Consider the following 21,767-nt stretch of genomic DNA (forward strand, 5'->3'; position numbering starts at 1 on the left):
GACTCCAGTTCATTTGGGAGCTGGCTGGTGGGACAGAAAAAGACTCATTACAATGACAGCACAAAGGATTGTTAATATTTTATTTTTCATTTATTGATTACTGTTTTGACCATTATTAATAGTTTCTCTGAAACTTTTGCTGTTTCATATTCAGTTTATTGTGAATCAAACTACAATTCTTTTAGGTTTCTGATGTGGAGATCAAACTTGGAATTTTACTTATGTGACTATTTTAATAGATTTTGTTGTAAAGGTATACTGTTTTCTAGCAAACCAGTGACGGTAAGATGCTGCACTCCTGTAATCCTAGCTCACAAGACTGAAACAGGAGTATTGAAAGTCCAAGGTTAACTCGGGATGTATAATAAAACTAACATCAGTCTGGGATACATAGCAAGCCTCAGTCAATATAGCTACATAATTAAGTGCAGTCTGTTTCATTGTTTAATTTTCACCTGAATCACATAGAAAAGAACATGCGTTTCTTTTTTCCATGTGAATATATCTCCAGTTGATCTCAGGGCAGCACCAACATCACCATGGAACATTGTTTTTGATTCCCAAGGGAAGAACATCTGTCTATTATTCTTAAAGGTCATCCTCTAGTTTTCTTTTCCTTTAGAACCCATGTGGTAAAGTCATTATGCAGAGTTCAACCATGTATCACCAACAGTAGATATATGATGAAGAGGATACGTTAAGATATTTATAAAAATCATGAGTCAATATTTTCTATTTTACTTACCTTTCCAGAGGTATTGATAGGTCCTGAAATATCTTAAAGAAATTTCAAAGGAACAGGGAAAGAGCAAGGAAATTGAGTTGTCTAAAGAAATCTACATATCTGCAAGCATACATTTTAATGTAGATGTCTTGATGGTGTTCTCCATTTTCTGCATGAAAACAGATTCAAATAGCTGGAAATCAAGATGAAAGCATCGAGACAAAACCTTGTACAACTCTCATAAACAGTGCTTGTATTTCAGCATGACCTTCTTCCCATTCTGTAGCAGACACTAAAATCATTTGATAAGCTGGTTACAGCAACCCGCTGGGCCTGCACCCCAACTTCCTGATCCCATAGAACTAAAGTGGTTCTGGGTAATTAACATTTTCTGGAGTGACAGCTGCTGATGTTGACAAAGCGCCCTGTGAAAGTCTGCTGGAAAACAAGAGACTTAGTAAATTTCTTGGAAGAACGCTCAAAGGTGGTAGACCTTGAGCAGAATGAGAAACTCTTAACAATGAGTAAACAGAAGAAAAAAGCTGTCTGGAGGGAGATTAGAGAGCAATTATCACCATGGACTTTACCCTCACAGCATAGAACTGTACTAATCAGTTCCAGTTGTCTGAAGCCTGCAGCCAACAGGAAAAACAAAGCCTCTTCTCATTCATGAGGCCTAGCATTTTAAATTCATTTGATGACTTCTACCAAAAAGTACATGCTGATAAAATTCAGAGCTCTTAATCTACATTCTCTTCTCACATGAATGTGTTAGTCTTCACCTAGAACTACGTTACATTATTAAGGTTGTTAGGACTAGAACACCCTTAGACTTCTATATCCACTTCTACTTTTTTTTATTAATTTTTATTGAGCTCTTCATTTTTCTCTGCTCCCCTGCCTGCCTCTACCTTTTTTTTTTAATCTAAATTGCAGCAAATGCATGTGCATATGGCTACCTAAGTAAAATAATTCTTCTGCTCATATGGTATGAGGAAATAGTTTAATCTCCAAAAATAACAATAGCAATGCTTCTCTTTGTTTTGCTAAATCGATTTGGGATTTTTTTAAAGGAATATTAGTGGCTTTGTGTTTTTTTTTTTTTCCATTAAATTTATCTGCTTTTTAAAGGAAAGTGTAATATACCAAATTCTGGGGCATTAGAGAGAGCCTCTATCCAGTGGCTGGAAAATGCCAAATGAATGTTCAGCCTATGGTCAACTCTGGAAGAAGGAGGAGTTGCCCTATGAATATTTTTCCTTTTCATTGATTATGAGAATATTGACTGTTTCATGCACATTCCCTGTGCACCCAAACACACCGTGGCTGTTAGGTATTATTTTAGGGAGACACTGAATATTCTAGCGAGGCAACAGCAGACCCAACATGGCATTTCAAAAGATAAGAACTACAGCAGGGCAAAGGGGTCCCATGCCTTTAATCCCAGCTCTCGGGAGGCAGAAGCAGGCAGACCTCTGTGCCTACCAAGCCAACCTGGTCTACAAGAGTTAGTTCTTTACAGGCTCCAAAGCAACACAGAGAAACCCTGACTTGAAACCCCACTATCATCCTCCAAAAAAAGAAAGAAAGGGTAAGAACTATATTGTCTCCTGACAGCCATAAATACCAATAAAATCAGGATGTTTACAATCCAAAGGCAAGGATTGTTGTTGTTGACAGTTGGGGATTTTCACTTGCATATTGCATCATTTTAACCCTCTCTCCTTTTTTCCTTGTCCCACCCACTACCTCCCAGACTTAAAGACATAGTTTTATATTGCTTATGGTCTTGAATGAATAAAAAGAACTGAAACAAGATTGAGAATTGAAAGTCGAGTCTCTAGCTAAATTTTAAGGTACAAGAAAGGAAACTGGAGAAAAAATTGTCACTGAGACACACAGAAGATGATGCAGATACCACAGGATTCAGCCAGGAGAATTGGGTGCCTTGTTTACATGGAGGTATCTTTCGCCACCCTGTGGTAGCTCACGAGTTGGCAACTACAGATCCAGGATGCAGACAGAAATTCTCAGAGTAGCCTTGTGTCTTCTGTCTTTGAATTAAGACTGCTCAGACCTTAAATTTAAAGAAATACCAGAAGAAAAAAATAAAAAAAAATTGAAAACTAAATTCTGAAAAACTTATTACATTATTATGTAGTTCTTAGGGGGTTGATTTTATTGAAAGATAAGAAGAAAGGCTTAAACCATTAATGCTGTGTTTATTTTTATTTTATTTAAATTTCCTTCAAATTTTATATAAATTGACCCATTGAACTACTGGCATCCATTCAGTAGCACACAAACACACACACAAAAAAAGACAAATGGAAAAGACATCAGATCCTCAAGAGAATTGTGTAGCAATCTTTGTAAAATTCGGTAGGATATTCAAACCAGTACTAAAGGCATTTCTCAAAAACTGACTTCTTTTTATGTCTTTAGTAATAATTCTGCTAATGGTTAGTAGTAGTAACACTTGAGATTATACTGAAAATATTCTTCTCTCATACAATGTATCCCAACCACAGTTTCCCCTCCCTCTACACTTCCCAGGACATCAAATAATTTATTTCAGGATATGCATCGTTAAATGATTTAAAATGTAACATGTTTTGTTGGTAGTTTTATCTTCTGTTTATATGTCATTTTTCCTCCCTTAGAAGTGTAAACTCATCAATGACAACGTTCTCTGATGGAAATGGACCTTTTGTGAGTTTAAACCAAGCCCCTAATGGCAGCTTGACACTAACACCCAGGTGGGCACTAAGATGTTTATTTCATTTGGTAACTGTTTATTTTCATTTGGTAAACAGAACTAGATAGAAAATATTTTGAAGTCAATGTCAGTGGTACCATATACTGACCACATAGACATGAAAGTTGTTCCTTTTCTTTATTTGTGTAAAGCAAAGCACCATCTAACTAGTCTGTTCTGATAGGATTATCTGATTCTCATTTTTATAAGACAGTCTAATGAAATGTAAGTAACTAAAGTTCTGGCATACAGAAAGGGAGATGATGCACCTTAATACTTTTCTTATTCTCATATTCTAAATCCTTAAACTTCATAAAAAGAAATTGTAAGTCCTAGAATGAGGGTCAACACTCCTCAGACGACTATCAAAAGGCAAGAGGTTTGATAAGAATCAACTATTATATTTCTTAGCAAATAAATATGAATATCCTTTTAAAATAGTATAATTGGGCCTATATATTCTCTCTCTCTCTCTCTCTCTCTCTCTCTCTCTCTCTCTCTTAGGTTGGATTTATCCTGCAGCCCTTTGTAGGGTATTGTAGGGTAACACCCTTCCTCTATTCACAAGCATATCATGAATAAATTATGTAATTTCTCCTATTTAGGCATTAGTGGCAATGAGTTTTATAATTTCACTATAGACGAACTGTGGAAGAGAAATGACTGCAAGGAGACATTGGGACTGCATCCATATTAACATCTTGTTATCACTGGATTTGGTCTAACAGACTCAATGTTAAAAATAGCATCGTGTGATTCTACTATTGGTGGAAGCCAAAACTCCCATAGCTCAAGCAGTAAATCAAATTTGTAAGGACCATATTTAGTATCAATAAAAGGGTTTTGCAGTGTAGTATTTTGTATCAATGTTGACGGATATGATATCATGAGTCTCACCAGAAATGAGCTAAACCATTTGGAAGTTTTCAAACAGGTTTCTGAGCTTCCTTTCTATAAAACATTCTCAAATTCATGTTTCTCTGGTAGATTGAGAATTCTACCTGCTCATGTTTCATAGATTAAGTATTAGCAAGAAAGAGAAAAAAAATAGTTAAAGGTCATTCAAAATAATTGCATACATGCTTCAGAAAAGGAGCATGTCATTCCATTCTTATGAAACGGTGTCAGGATCAAGTAATATCAATGCCATTATTACACCTACATTCGTGACATTTAACAAAGACTTTATAGATGCACTCTTTACCTTCTTTACACCAAAACAAAAAAAGATTAGTTAAATGCCCTCAATCCTTTTCTTAATTGGCCACTTTATGCTGCACTGGCAAATCTGAGACATAGCGACTCATTCATTCCCTTAGCTAACTAATTTATGCTTTTATTTATTTGTTGTACAATTATTATATTCAGTGTCATATAAAAATGATGCCTTTAAGAGCATCCTTGTTTTAAAAAAGAAATATTAGAAAGAAGTTACCAGAGAAAAATAGAAATGTCTTGTCAAAATGATAATGAACTTCTAACTACTCTGTGCTTGATAAAAATTAATTTGGCATTGTTTGCTCTTTTGAAGACTAGTAACAATGTCTTAGAAGCCATATTAAATGTGGATTTTTATTGCTGAGTACTGTAGATCTGAAAAGAGTTTTTGTGAGACTTGAAAATATTCTATGAGACATCCTATAAACTACTTTTCATTCAAACACATGTGGGCATCATAAAGAAAACGGACTTTGAGGCATTTTTTGTGTATATATATATATATATATATATATATATATATAGAGAGAGAGAGAGAGAGAGAGAGAAGAGAGAAACATACTCATATTGATTATTAATAAAATACATTTTCCTACATTTCTATTGAAATTGTCTTGTACATTAAAAGAGAATATAACTAATAGGATGTAGGCTCATGTGCTTATAAATAAGCTTTATCAAGCATGTTCTAAAATCACGGAGGTGCTTTGATTGAGCATACAGCATTTTTCTGTGCTTTTCCTTTTATCCTTTTCCCAAAGTAAAAGAACTTAAGCAATTTGCACACCTCATTCAGGTAAATACTTAAGTACACAACGTTTAATTCTACATGTCTGCACACGTATACAAACGTGTGTTATTTAATGCATGGATCGCCTCAGCAGCGGCAGAAGTGTGAAGTACCATGATTCCTGGTGTAACATTGCCCTCTGCTGGTTGAATTGTGCAACACCTTACAAACAAATTTTCTTTATGGACGTTTTTGGCTCCTAAACAAATTTCCAAACTATAGGTGATACTTTTTCAGCAGTCTGTGCTTATTTATTATTTCATGCTTTCCATGCACACATCTGCTCTCTTGGAAACATAGCCTGTGGTTTTTCATCTTTCACTTGAAAAAGGAAGTGCACAGCCTAGCAGGATGAGTCATCACTAAATAGCACTGAAACTGATAATATTGAGGCTGATTGCCATCAGTTGGTCCTCATTGGCAGTCTTAATTTCTGTTACTTCAGCCAATCATAGTCTAAATGGCCAATCATAGTCTAAATATTTTAAATGGTAAATACATACGTGAACCGTTCATTAGTTTCAATTATTGCCAATCTGGGTAGCACTAACCAATTTTACTGTATCCTGAATGAACCATCTCTTAGTGCAACATAACCCAGGCATACATACATTTTCTTCCCATTAATTCTTCAGAAGTTATTTTAATTCTCAAAATTATTTGCAGTATTAAGTGATTTTCTTCAAGTAATTCATAATTTGCTCAATAGTGTCACCAAAATAAAGGAATAGTGTATATCATTAAGGTTTTTTTTTCTGGATAATAAAGAAAGAAAATTCATATGCTAAAAATATAAAACCTGTAGTAAACATTACCTATTCATAAAATTGTGGGGAAAAAAAAACACTTCTTGTTACTCTTACCAAAACTTCAAAATTTACAACCATTATGTGTCATAGGTAGTTGGTTTTAATAAATACTAGAGGTATTAAAACATATTCCCTAAGAATGAGAAAATAATGAAATCCAAGGTTGGTGTTAGCAAAATGGCAATATCTATCATGGATCAAATATTAATTATCTTTAATTCATGATAATTCCCAAGCAAAATATTCTCATAGTCTCCATGAAATTCCAATACACTAGGTTTTATTATAATCATGTTGATACTGAGTATTTTTTTAAAATAATATAAAGAATAAGTTACAAAATGTAAACACAGCCCTACCTGATATTCAGGTGGGCCATTTTCTTATTTATTTATTTTTCCATTCAAAAATTTACACTTCCTCTCCTCCTCCCTCCAGTGGGCCATTTTCTTCTGTGGATTTCAGCTTTTCCTGAATTTTATATCTGCTATACATATTTAAATTTCTATTTAACTAACAAAAACTTATTTTCTGTTTTAGTCTTCAGTGCTCACAAAATTTATTGATTATGCTACATTGTAACCATAAATGTAAGTATTTGTCACCCTTTAAGCCTTCAATTTAAAATTCCAGACAGACTTTTATGTCACTTGAAGTTATTTTGTCAGCATTTCAATTTTCATATAAAAATATGGTATATCTCATTTCTTCAATTATTGTGATAGCATGTGGAGAAAAAATGGTGGCCTTGAATGTCAACCCAAAGATCGTTGGTGGAAGTGATGCCGAGGCAGGGGCGTGGCCCTGGCTTGTGGCTCTGTATTACAGAGACAGTTACAGAGACCAGCTGCTCTGTGGTGCGTCTCTCGTCAGCAGTGAATGGCTAGTGTCTGCTGCACACTGTGTCTATGGGTGAGTATGGATATGAAGGGCCCAGTTGTGCGTGAATCATACCTACGCCAGGGTGCTAAACCCTCACCATCACCAAAGATTGACTTGAGACAGTGTCTCCATGTCCTCTGTGTGATGCTAAAAAAGACAGAATATGCATATTCATCTAGGAGTAAGCAAAGAACAATGCAAGCTTTATTAAGAGATATTAAGTAAATATGACAAATTAAGAAAAAGTGAGAAAAACTCTCAATAGTTGAGTGGGGAGGGGGAGTTGGTCCAACTGGAAGAAAAAGCTTTGGAAATAAGCTATGATGTCACAGTACAGCCATAACAATGCTTGTGATAATTGTTGTGAAATGGTTGGTTCTCTGGGCTATCAGATCCTGAGCCGATTCTCAGTCCATTTGCTCTGTGCATAATCCCCTAACCCAACCAGGGAACTGATTGTGTACTGTTCATGGACCATTCACTCAATAAGTGGGTTAACACAAGATAGGCTGGCATTTCGTTACTGAAAAAGAGGAAGGTTCCCTTAGATATTGTTTCAATTACCGTCAGAAGAAATAAGAATCTGTAATAAAGCAATAACACTCACGTTTCCTTGGAGATTTGGATGTGGTCTCAGGAAAGCTAACTAGCTGGCATGCTAACACTGACCTTAATTTTCATAGCCTGCCTCCTTTCAAGACCTCTTAGTTACCTCTTACACAACTGCAAGTTCTTTGTTGTTCATCAGTAATGTCTCTGCTCTCATCCCTCAGCCATAATATTCCCTTTTATCTCTAGCATCCTTTCCTGATAGTGTGAGCAACTGATAGTTTCCACCATGGACCCTCTTCTTTTTCAACCTATAGAGAGCTATTTCCTCCCTCAGCAAGGTGTCCTAGAGCAAAAAGGGTCATCTGAGAAGGCACAAAAGAGCATTTTATTTTGTATAGGCCCAAGCCTACCATGTAAACATTTTTACTTTTGATCATATTGCTACTTGATGTGGTTCTTAAAGGGGCAACAATAATATTAGATATTGAAGTACAGTCTAGATGAGGAACCGTAAGGCCATAATAAATGATGAACAACCTATTAGAGCCTGAAGAAAAACCTTATCTAATCAGGCTGATGTATAGGAATAAAACTGCCAAAAAAAACTGAAATTGAAAAAAAATAAAAACAAATAGAAATTGATGATGGTACCCTAGATCACAGCTGAAGATGATGGAAATTTAGTAAGAAAGACACATAAGCAAAAGGTATGAGGAATAATTCAGGGGTGACTAAAAGTAACAGTGTATGATATAATTTATAATGTTGAGATGAGGAAATAAGAACATAAACATAGTAAAAATAAAGGAAGTTAAGGTTTCTTGTTTTTATACATATCTCAACTATCTTTTTTTAAAATAATAGGTTCTTCTTTCACATAATACATCCCAATCACAGCTTCCCCTCCCTCCCCTCATTCTAGATACCCCAAATCTCCCCTACTACCCAGACCTCCTCTTCCTCCATTTCCTCTTCAGCAAAGAACAGGCCTCCAAGAGACCACAACCAAACAGGACAAAACAAGACACAATATCCCAAGGCAAAAAGCCTTCATATGGAAACAGTACAAAGCCACCTAATAGACGGAAAGAGTCTCAAGGGCAGGCAAAAAAAATAAGAGCTACACCTGCTCATGTGTTTGGATTCCCACAGAAACAGCAAGCTAACAATCATAACATGTATGCAGAGGGCCTGGTGCAGACCCATGCAGGCCCCTATGCTTTCCACTTCGGTCTCTGTAAGCCCATATGAGCCCTGCTTGGTTGATGCAGTGGGCCATGTTCTCCTAGTGGCCTCTACCCCTACTGACTCCTACAGTCTTTCCTCCTCCTCTTCTGGAGTTCTCCAAGCGCTGATGGGGAGGAACCTGATGGCAACCTCCAATTTAGACTGTCTCTCTACATAATGTCTGGTTGTAGGTCTTTATTGATACTGGTCAATTTGGCTCTAAATTCTAGCAGAACAAGGATTGAAGTATAATAACACGCTGTTGATATTTGAATTCATGGTATCACTGGATAACTTTATCTATAGATTAAATGTATAATATAGGTTGATTTTTTTTAGGCCTAAAGCAGAACCCTAAAGTATTCTAACACTTAGAGTTGCCAAGAAAGAGAGCAGGAGTGGGTAGAGTTACGTGAAAAAGAAACCACAAGTGCGTGGACTGTTCTGGAAGTCATGTAAAGGAGGGAGTTCCAAATGATTCCTTGTTTCTATGAATGGTCCGCAGGCAGATAATGATAATTTTGTGGTTTCCTCCCTGTGCCTTCGACTTCGCTTTCATTTTCTACTCAGGAGCAGGATAGAAATCAGGCAAGCACTAGTTTTCTCTTCACTTTTCATAATACTAACACTTCTTGTACTAATGGTAGCCACATGCTCTTCCATTACCAAGTTATTATAGTGACTAGAATAATCACGATAACTACTAATTGATGTGTAAGTTGCTGAAAGTTGACCAATTTTATACAGTTTGGGCTGATGTTGCTTTCCGAATTGTTCCTGATAATTCTTGGAGGATTTTCTACTCTGCAGTTTCAATTTCTGAAATACCTTAAATTTTACTTTTTAAAATTATAATTGGCTGTATTCTTTGGATCTTCATCTTATTCAGAAGAGAATAATTAGAATTCAACAACCTATGCTAGGAGAAAGCAGCGTTATGGACAAACTTGTTGAGACTGTTCTTGAGTCATTTATAGTAAGGTTAGAATGGAGGAGGGGTTCAGTTTACAATTACAAAATCCTACCGATGCTATTGTCTGTTTCACTATTATGCTGCTCTTCCATGTCTCTCATACTATTTTTATTTCTGGAAACATTGGTTTCTGAGGCAACACCACTATTTGGGGATGAGCTCACTTTACCTATCTGGTGCAATATTGTTGTCCTAGGATGCATGCTAGTCTTTGGGGTTGACAGGTCAGGAGGTCATGCCTTTCTGATCCCTCCCAAACTTTCTCTTTCCTTAAATTCTAAGGTAATCAGTTTTACCACACCTAGAAGAGAAAGGTAAAATTTCACAGAATGAAGTCAATTTCTACACCTGAAGAAGCAATATCCAAATAGCATCCAAAGAATTAGGGTTTGCTATCAATATGACCACCTGTCCACTTGTCCTCTGTCTTCTGCCTTACCTCCTATCATTTCATTCCCTTTCCTTTCTTCCTTCTTTCTATTATATTACATTCTATTATTTTCCCTTATCTCCTTTCATTCAGAGCTAGCAAGCAATCCAAAGGCCTTGCACATGCTAACCAAGCATTCTACCATTGAGTTATACTCCCAGCCCAGTTCTTTCACTTCGGCTAGTATTTAGGATCCATGAAGAAAGAAAAAAAAATGAAAACACATAGAATCACTCCTTTTCAACAGAAATGATACCTATGAAGGCTTTTCTATCTATTCCTCTGAAGCAGAAGCCAAATAAGCTCTTCCTTATATAAGTCACCTTTTCCATAGTGTTTTGTTTATAGCAATAGAAAAGTAACTAATACAATAACAGAAGATGTTTGAGAAAACATGGTAGAAGAAAAATAACATTAATTAAGCTTCTGTAACTTAATTGGGAATATTAAAATGGAGTCACAAGTGGAACCTAGCAAATTTGATTTACATGAAATTAATAATACAATAGTGATTACCAGAAGATAAAGAGCACAAACAGAGGAGAATCGGAGGAAATTTGATCAAAAAGTAAGGCTAGGACATAAAGAAGAGGTTAGTTTTCTATTGAACAACAGTACGGCTACAAACAATAGTGACATATGTTTCCAGAAGGTGTAAGCAAGCATCTTGAGTAATTTCACGAGAATAATAAATGTTAGAGATATGTACTGTTTACTTTGACTTAAACATTTCAACATCATATATACACCTGTATCAAAACATGAAATGGCAGTCCCTAAGTATGTCCCAATTTCTGTATCAGTGAAATATATTAAGAAAAAAAATACCTTCAAAGAAACACTGTTTAGAGCAATCAAGGAATACTATAAAATGGAAATGTTGTCAGTTCTAGCTTTTGTTAGATAACATCTGGAAAGTTCTCTTCTAGATGGAAAGTTACTTGAAAATATTTTCTTATCACAATCTTCAGACGAAATGTAGATCCAACCAGGTGGACAGCAGTCCTGGGCCTGCATATGCAATCAAATCTGACTTCTCCTCAAGTAGAAAGACGGGTAATCGATCAAATTGTCATCAGTCCTCATTATGATAGGAGAAGAAAGTTCAATGACATTGTTATGATGCACCTTGAGTTTAAAGTGAATTACACAGGTAAGAGAACTCTATCTAGCCATCTATCTGCTCATAGCAATCCAAAGTGAGACTTGAAATATCATCAGTAGCAATTCAGGGTTAAATGAACTCTTATAGAGAAGTAGCAGGATCTCAACCCGTCCTCTTCATGTAGGTCATTCAGTGGAAACATAGGTCTATCTGCCAAAATGCATGAAGCAAGATACAAAGATAAAAGAGATAGGTTAATGAAATATTTTATACACATTGAGACAGTTTTAAATGAGACCCAAAAATATCACTAGACCAACCAATGAAGGATTGTCTCAAATGCCTATAAACTATCACCCGATAAAGTGAAATTTCTCCTTAAGAGTTCTGTCCAATCTAAGCCATTACTCTGAAGTCTTTTCTAAAGCCCGGTTGGGCAACATTGTCGCTGTCTATAAAATCATTTTATTTTTGCAGAATCTTATAAAATAATTATCAGGATTATATTCGTGTTTGTTATGAGAGTTAAATTCATGGAATTGGTCCACATATGGATTATGGAAAAGCAGGCCATTATAGTCCTGAGTAGCATCACACTGTCCTCAAGGATAATCTTCGTTTCTATGTATTTCATGCATCCAGTGGGCATCAGAAGCTTACTAAAATCAAAGGACTTGTAAGTTGATGCTGAATAGTCAAACATGATGCTTCCACGGGATCCAAATAAAACAATTGGAGGAAAAGTAGTTTTAATGTGGTTCAATGTGTCAAAAATATTTTAAAACACCATCCAATATTTTTTCTTAACTAACCTTTTGAAAGAACATTAAAAAGACAAGCAAGATGCCTCAGCAGGCAAAGACAGGCAGGTAGAGGCACTTTCACACAGGCCTGATGACTGTAGTTCACTTTCTGGGTCCCACAAGATGATGGGAGAGAACTAGCTTTCTAGAGTTGTCCTCTGCCTTCAATATGTTAATGTGTGATATTTGACATACATGTACATACACAATAGATGCATATAAACATTCATATATGTATATGCACACATATAATTAAAATAAACAAAAATTTAAAAGAACAGTCCTCACTTTTTACAAAAAAGTGAGTACCATGGTTATTTAAAAATCAAATACAGCCGGGCAATGGTGGCGCACGCCTTTAATCCCAGCACTCGGGAGGCAGAGGCAGGCGGATCTCTGTGAGTTCCAGGCCAGCCTGGTCTACAAGAGCTGGTTCCAGGACAGGAATCAAAAGCTACGGAGAAACCCTGTCTCAACAATCAAAAAAAAATCAAATAAAAAAATAAAAATCAAATGATAAATCATGAACTAAAGCGTTATGTATATTAAAAAGTTTAATTAGAGAATGATGGAGAGGAATCCAGAGTTCACCATACCATCAAACACAGACAAATAAAGACTGTTCTCAAATGCCTTTGTCCCTTAATAGTTGAAGTTGTTCATGTATAATGAAATTCAAATACAAACTTTTTATATTAAATGTTGCAATGTTTGTTTTTTGAAAAATTTCCTAGAAACATGAGTGATGTTCTGTTTTATTTCTGATGTTTATTTTGTTTTGCTTGGTTTTTCAGATTATATCCAGCCTATTTGTTTACCAGAAGAAAATCAAATATTCAGTCCAGGGAGAATTTGTTCAATTGCTGGCTGGGGAGCTACTGAAAACGGAGGTTAGTTATCACATTTGAAAATGAGAAAATGTATACTAGAGAAAAAGTGTGCTACTGAAATCAGAGTTTAGTTATCACATTTGAAAATGAGAAAATGTATACTGGAAAAAAAAGTATGCTATTGAAATTTGCTGTGGGTATTTTCAATATTTTTACATATTTTAACCTATTATTTTTTGCAGAATATTCTAAAACAATTATTGGGATTATATCCATGTTTTCACTTATATAGTCGCTCCAAATATTTTCAGATTGTGTCAAATCCAATACCATAACCCAGAAAACTCAAAGACCAATATGTAAGTTTAGCATAATAAAACACTGATGAATTATAAAGATATACATATTGAAATGACTATAACCCAAGTTTCTATAACTTTATGTTCACATGTGCAAATGAAGTCTCATCTCAAGAGTGAAGTTATCGCCTTTTTACATTTTTGCAATCAACAATGTTGTCTTTATTTGTGGTGTTATAGTCTCACATTAAATTCTCTAGAATGAGAAGAGGATCTCTGTTAAGTTAAATGTACTGGTTCTACCTATTGGCAAAGGGTATCAAATATAAGATAAATATAAGATCATACATTTGTATATTATTGATTTCCTAAGATTTATTGATGGAATGTTTCCAAACACAAATCTGATGCCCCTTAAATATCCTTAAGTCACAGCACCAGTTACCCAGGGAATGGAAGTCACAACAACCACATAGATATCACATTAGCCCCAGGAAGAGCAGCTAACAACAAAAAAACAAAAGACATATGCAGATGAATAGATAAAGAAAGGAGAATTACGACTATTTCTCATGGGAATCTAAATTAGTATAGCCTTTGGGGAAATGTCACAAATGTTCCTCCAAATTTCAGAATAGAACTACCATATGATGTAAAAGTACTACTACTGTATATGACGTCCAAAGGAAATGAAATTAGCTTGCCCATGCTAAGTCCTCCACATAGCATGTTCACTGCAGCATTGTTCTCAATAGGCAAGAAAAGGAGACAACCTGTGTATAGCACTAATGAACAGATAAAGAAAAGATGGTAATTGGACTGAGTGATTTGGACTAAGGTGGAGAATAAGGAAGAAGCTTTGGGTGTTTGGAGCTAGCCTGAATACATGATGAGTCACTGTGTCAAAAACACACAGAAAGGAAAATAAGTAAATGTAGTATATATTCACAATGGAATGAGATTCCGCATAAAATGGTGAAATATTGAAATTTGCATCATCGTGTTTGAAACTGAGAATTATTTTAAGTGAAATAAACTAAGCACACTAATACATGGGGAAACTTACGTGGTGAAACATTAAAAGTTGAAGGCATAGAAGTTGACATCCAATGATTATTATACGGTAGGAGGAGCGGTAGAGGAGGTTATATTGATCAAATGCGCAATAATTATACAGAAATAAGAACTCCAGTGTGATCCCTACAGTAAGAGAATTATAAATAGCAACAAAGTTCTATTCTTTTCAAAGTGCAGAATAAAGGACTCTGAAGGTCTATCATAGAAAATGATAAACACTCAAACAGATAGATGATATGTCTTAAATATCAAGCAATGCATACATGAATCCTAAATTATGACATGCACATTGGTGTAGCATAGAGGAGGCAGCCCCCTCCCCCAATACATTGATATCATTATTTTCTTGATTTCAATATATAGTGAGAAATAAATTTTAAAATACAGTTAACCAGAATGTGTATGTATGTGTGAACAAATTTTATATTATAGCCAAGATATTCATGCCATCAAAATGCAATTACAAGACTCTTTGACTACATGATTCCTTCCAGGACTACCCCATCTTCAACAGAGGTTTTTGAGTGTTCAGTGGGGCCACACAAAAAGGAAGGACACTTCTGCCTGGCAGGATCACGTAACTTTTATAGTCATAAATTATAACCATGATAGATAAATGACCCACGTGTATTTAAGAAAAACACACAAATATTATGGAAATGTCTAGTCTAAGGATCAAAGCCTTCACTTTGAAAATGCTCTGTGGAGAAAATGTATGTGATGGCCCAGTAGTTTTCAGCCTTTGCTCCTGTAAGGCGAGGCAATCACCACATCCTACTTGGCCTGTGTAAATACACTGCACATGTTTATTTCTTCCAGTTATTTATTTCACTTTTTAAATGGAATGGGGGAGGGGAGTTGCATCAATATGACCGAGAGATGATATGTGTGTGTATAAACATGTTAAAGAATAAATACAAATGATCTTTAAAAATGGAAAAAATGCTTGCTTATTAAAGAAAGCATCAAGTTCTGAGGCCCTTGCTAACCTGCCTGGCAACTCAACATAATAATCCACAACAGTCACATTGTCTGGCTGACAGTAACTAATGACCGCTGTCCTTAAAGTATATTCAAGTCGAAGACTATATTTTTTTTTTTATTTTCTCTTCTTGAAAAATGTCATGACTTATTAAGTTGGAAACTGAAATAGTAAAATTATTGCTAGACAGATGTTTTATCTTTCAAATTTCAAGAGAACAATTTATAGCCACAATGTAGACATCAAAAACAAATTATCTGCTAACAAAATTTAAGACTCTTTATTCAATGAAAGTTTTTTTTTTGGAGCTGAGCAAGTATGGCTTGCTTATTATTCCTAAAATATATTTTAATTAAATTAAAATCTCTCTAAAGGCAGTGTGGAGCCAGGAGGGGGAAAACAGCAAAAGAATCATTTAGGGCGAAATGGCTAGACCATGTGTCTCTTCTTCTTGCATTTTTTTCATGAGTTTTGTTAATTTTATCTTATAATTTATATCTATGCAACTTCATAAAATCCTATTTTCTGATTTTATGAGTTTATTTTACTAATTAATTAGCTAGTTGTGAGTATATTTTTTACTAGAAAGAAATGAGGACATAACTCTTAAAGTTAGAAATTAGTACTTTAAAATAAGCAAATTTGGCCATATATCTGTTTATATTTGTGTATGTGTGTGTGTTCTCAATCATCCACATGGAAACAGACATGGCTGGAGAGATGATTCAGAGTTAAGAGTGTACACTTCTTGCCGAGGACCTGAGTTCGCATCCCAGCACCCAGGCTCGTTAGCTCACAACGCACTGCCTTTACCTCTAGCTCTAGGGGATGAGCCGCCATCCTCTGCTATGCTCCCCTGCCACCTGCACTCTTATGCGTATCCACACACACATACTCGCAACTCAAAAGTGATAAAAGTAAAATTTTATAAAAGAAAGAAATATTAAATACACAGATGTTGCTCATAGTTTCCTTTACTAAAGAGCTCTGTTACTCAAACTAATTTTCTATCCAGTGACGAACACAAAGAGAAGCTTCTGTTTTTATTGTAAAACTAAGGTCTGTCCACCTATCCTATCCTTGATCTTCATGGAGCCAATGAGAGAGAATGGTTGAACTTTTCTATTTCCACCTCTGTTTGCTGTCTGTCAGTTTTTAGGAACTAATGGTGGGTTGTATTGTTGACTTGATTTTGATTGGCTCTATGGAAGCAACAGTGATTTGTTCATTTTCTTCCCAACTTGATTTTCACCATTGTCACTATAGAGTTAAATTATCCATGGTAGAACTGTTTGCCATAAGTAGAAAAGAGGGAAGATTTGGGACATTTTTTTCCCTAAATAACAAATAGCTAGCTACATGTTTACCAACATATGTGAGTCATATGCACATAGTATATATATATACATATATATTTATATGTCTTATACATATTTATTTGTATTTATATATGAGTATGTTGTTGTACTTAAATTACACACATAAACACACACTTGGATCTTTTTTTAATATCTTAATTTTTTTTAATGTATACGTGAAACTTGGCTCAAATTGAGACTGCATATGTTTTTCAAGGCTGCCTTACAGATGTAATAAATAACCTTTAACTTTCTACCTCTTTTGCCACACCAAATAGAATTGTTAATCATGAGGGAGTGCTTATGTAGTGCCTTTTTCTGGAGGAACTAGCACCTGTTTGTTTCCCAAGCTTCTTGGGGATAGCAGTTCAGTAAGCAGAGATTCACACTTCCAATGAATTATTAGTTGCATAAAACAAATGCAAATACACAATGCTGAAATCTACTTCCCTTTTCTTCACCTGCCTGCATGGGATGGCAAGCTGATTGCCCCCTAGCAGAGCACAGTTCATCGGAGCTTTGTCCTCTGCTCAGTGTGCACCTGCTCATACACAAAGGACCACAAAGAAGCTGAATGCCATTATACAGGAGAGAGCACCTCCTCAGGTGCTAAATGAAAAGCTCTTCTGAATCTCCAAGTTGGTGCTGATTTCCATGAATGAACTCTTTGTTCTGGCAGACTTGGTTTCTATGAGCAGTACCGTAACTCTTTTAAAATCACTGAAAATGCCTAAAGACCACCCTAGATCAATCCATAATTCCTACTACCCCTTACGAAAGAAAGAAACGTGTTGCTGTTATCCATTTGCCAAAGAGCGCAGGTGGGTTTGCCATGTAGTTGAAAGTGCAAGGTTAGTAGTTAGTTCCATTGTACCGCCACACAGTACTTGATAATGAGAGCAAAACGCTGGAATAAATAAGATGGATGGTGTTTCATTCAAGGAGGCCTGTTAATCACTACTGACTCACTGTCTGCATCACCCATTTGCGCAGGTTCTACTGTTAATGTGCAGCAAGAAGCTGATGTTCCTCTTGTTTCCAATGAGAAGTGCCAGCAACAGCTGCCAGAATACAACATCACTGGAAATATGATATGTGCAGGATATGAAGAAGGAGGCATTGATTCTTGTCAGGTAACTACTGAAAAGCAGCCATAGTATACATTTAGGCAGCATTTTCTTTGCTTAGTCATAAGTGGGGAGTCAAGAGATCACCAAGGACCCTTAACTCCACCCCTTTCATGATAAATTGGATTATTGGCCATGAGTGATCCTAGACAAGCCACTTATACTTTGAGAGGGTTAAGTAAGATAACACATATAAGGCAATTAGCAAACATTAAAATCCAATTAGGGGATTTTTATTAGGAGACTTACTAAATACGTTTTTCTGGCATGTGTTAATTATTTGGAAATTAATAAAATATTAATGCATCTAGATTGACTGCATTAAATTAAACTACAGAATAAATAAATGATTCATACATGTGAAAATAACCATTTATATTGTTAGAACATGATTTTACTGTGTTAAAGTGTAGCAACTTGTTTCATACAGTAAAACATATATAACATAATTTGACAACTGTTTTTGACAGACAGGCAGATAAATGTGTAGGTTTTTCCCTAGATAAATCAATGTCTCAATTATGTTAAACTTTCAGATTGGTTTTACATTTCTTCTGCCTTGATGAACATTAAAAATAAAACAGCTTTACACTTATTTAAAATTTACCTGTGGGTCTTTATACTTCCCTTATAAAATGAAAAATGTGCTAAAGATAAGAAACATTACCACTTAAGATATGATTTATAGAATTATTTGCAAGAGGGAAATCAGCTATGCAATTTCAATTATAGTTAATGGGGGTTGCATAGCAGACAGTTCACAAATGAGGTAGAAAATATGATGGCTAATGCTATTGATCTTGAGTTACATTATGCAAGTAACTCATTTCAGATCTGTGAAATCTTTACTTGGCTCTCTTTCTACAGGGTCTAACCATGCTACTCATTAGCAAGAACTAAATTCCAAATGCAGAGAAATATTTTATTCAATACAATGCTGTTTTATTGAGCAACAATCACTCTAGATTGCCACATAACTTTCTAGGTTCAACATTAACATTAACTGGGGAAATAATAACACATCATTTCAAATTTTAAATATATCATTATTTGAATACATTCACTGCATCATTGAGATTTTAGCCTCAAAATTTGCCCAATCAGGCAGACAATAGTTTGCATATTGTAGTCTTCTGAATTCAAAGTCAATAAAAGAGACTATAGAATATCTTCTCATTGATAAAAAGAGTTAATGACATTTCACTTTTCATTCAGAAACTGCATCACTAATTCATCAGTAGTTTATCAGTAGTTTCACAAGCATAGCCTACCCTGCATCAAATGGATGAGCTTCCCCTAGAACTTGTTCAAATTACAAATTTAAAAGTCCATCACATACCTGCAAATCAGAATCTTAGCCTTTAACCCCATCATTTAGGAGGCAGAGGCAGGCAGATCTCTGTGAGTTTGAAGCCAGCCTGGTCTACAAGAGCTAGTTCCAGGACAGGGTCCAAAGCGACAGAGAAACCCTGTAGCAAATATATATAAATTAGAATCTTAAATTGAGGACCAATGATGTATGCTTTCTTATGTCTTCAGGTGACTTTAATATATAATAAAGTTTGAGAACCATTGAACTAAGGAGAAATAGTCACTAACCTTTTCACATTTGAAGAAGTTAGTTACTACATATTCTTATATACTATAAATAGTGTCAAAGTAGAAACATAGAATCAGTTTTAATATTTATGTTCTTGCATTAGTTTATAATTTAAATAGTTGCATTTCTTTGAAATAATAGAAGAAATCTAATTGCACAAATTATAAAATCAAGTCTAAGAATTTACATAATATAAATAACATGAAAAGGTTAGATAATAGGAAGTGATATATTTGAAACAGCCAAGGCCCCCTGCCATGTAGACACCCAGAAGAAAGGCAGCAAGCCTTCTTCAAGATTCATGGATCACTGCCACTCAACAGACTTAGTATACACAAAGTAAATTAAAACATTTGACCCTAACATCAATATCTTATACTTTCCTATTAAAATGTCAATTATTTTCATAAAATAGAAAGAACCAGATAACTTGTTTTAAAAACATCTGATTAACTTCTAGATCATCTATAAGACATTGTGAGCAATAAACTTCCCATAAATATTTCTCATATTAAAATCAAGTCCTTAGGATGCAAAAGGAAAAATTGCTGTCTTTCCTCTAGACAATTTTGGCACAATTGTTAAACCTTGAATATAGGTAACCTGGGATTTCCAATGCCACTTGTGTCCAACAATAAACCAGGGTTTGCTTTGACAGGCCACCTTTTTCTCTCTATATAGCACCAAAGGATGGTTAAAATATCAGGCAAGAGGTCTCTCAGGGTAAATTTCTAACATTGATCCAAATTTTAAATACTCTATTACAACAGTGATTTTTTATCAATATGCCTTAATTCCAGCAGAGGCCAGCAGATCTCTGTGAGTTCAGTGCTAACCAGATCTAGATAGCCAGTTTCAGGCCAACAAAGGCTACTCAAAAAAAAAAAATGACAAATAAATAATTAACAAGAATCCTTTGCATAACTAATATGGGAAAAACATTTGTTCATCTTTTTATAATTAAGTAATGCTGCTTTATGTCCATACTATTTTTATATGTATTAGAGAGGAATCATTATGCACAAATAAGACCTATATGATTAACTGGACAGGATCAACTATCACTTACTACTTAACAAGTAATATAAGTGATACTTATTACTTATACTGTGACAAAAATCTAAATGAAAACACATTTTCTGATTGCTAGAAAATAAGAGATTTGCTTGTTTTGGTTGAAATTTTAAGGTTTTTGAATGTGGTTGGTACTTGACACTTGCAGTCGCATAAGAGAACAAAATCTAAAGCCATGTGAGCACTCCATTCTCCTAAAATCATCACGTGGAATAGCGTAGCTGTTTGTGGGGAGGCTTTGTCTGATACTTCACATGTTACATCGTATAGTGATTGGCATGTTGATGTTGACATGGCTTATTATTGCAGCATTTTAGAGAATGTCTGACTATGTTGAAACACAATAATGAAAGTCAGGAACTACTTGCTAAGAAATGCTCAATCAGAATGATAGACTTTCTCTTGTTACCATTTGCCCCATCTCCTTCAGGAGCCAATTTCTTATGGCTCAACATATGGTGAGAATTTGGCAGTCGATCATATGTCAGGACATTTATTTTTTTGACTGGTGATCTTAGCACCAATTGTACTTGCTTATACTGATTAACACTTTTTTTTTTGGTTGTTCACTCTTTAGGGTGATTCGGGAGGACCGTTAATGTGTCAAGAAAACAACAGATGGTTTCTTGTTGGTGTGACATCATTTGGAGTCAAATGTGCACTGCCTAATCGCCCTGGCGTATATGTCCGGGTCTCAGAATTTGTGGAGTGGATACAGGGTTTTCTACATTAGTCATTTTCCTGACCCAAGAATGAAGGTTGGGAAGTTTTGGTTTATTTGTTTGTTTTTCCTTTTTATTCAAAATAACATGGCAACTGAGAGTTTCATGAGAAGAAAGAAAAAGCCTTTCTATTAAATTGAATCATTTAAATAGTGGGATGAAGAAGAAAAGAAAAACAAGAAATTAAAATCAATCTCTGCAACATGAATTAACTCTAAAATGAATTTTTGTTTGATAATAAACAATTATTATTTTATGAACTTTAGCATTTTCTTTGTTTTGAATCATTCTTACCTTTTTCTCTTGTGTAAAGGTTTTTACTTTAACATATATTTAAGCAAAACTACATAAAGATATGAACTGTGATAGTTTACCTGACATATGTTGTTGTTTGAAATGAACTGTTGTAACGCAGCTAGTTTCAGCT

General features: G+C 35.0%; 1 protein-coding gene across 1 annotated transcript in view; it reads left to right on the forward strand.

The window, feature by feature from the left end:
• Window positions 1-21,351, forward strand: part of Tmprss15 (transmembrane serine protease 15) — a 107,305-nt gene extending 85,954 nt beyond the window's left edge. The window contains exons 22-28 of the mRNA XM_005360611.1: window positions 3,388-3,483; window positions 6,840-6,889; window positions 7,025-7,211; window positions 11,335-11,516; window positions 13,066-13,161; window positions 17,811-17,950; window positions 21,196-21,351. Coding sequence (XP_005360668.1) covers window positions 3,388-3,483; window positions 6,840-6,889; window positions 7,025-7,211; window positions 11,335-11,516; window positions 13,066-13,161; window positions 17,811-17,950; window positions 21,196-21,351 — 907 coding nt within the window. The remainder of the gene's footprint in view (window positions 1-3,387; window positions 3,484-6,839; window positions 6,890-7,024; window positions 7,212-11,334; window positions 11,517-13,065; window positions 13,162-17,810; window positions 17,951-21,195) is intronic.
• Window positions 21,352-21,767: the final 416 nt, after the last annotated feature.

The sequence above is a fragment of the Microtus ochrogaster genome, linkage group LG3 (assembly GCF_000317375.1).
Source record: "Microtus ochrogaster isolate Prairie Vole_2 linkage group LG3, MicOch1.0, whole genome shotgun sequence".
Lineage (NCBI taxonomy): Eukaryota > Metazoa > Chordata > Mammalia > Rodentia > Cricetidae > Microtus > Microtus ochrogaster.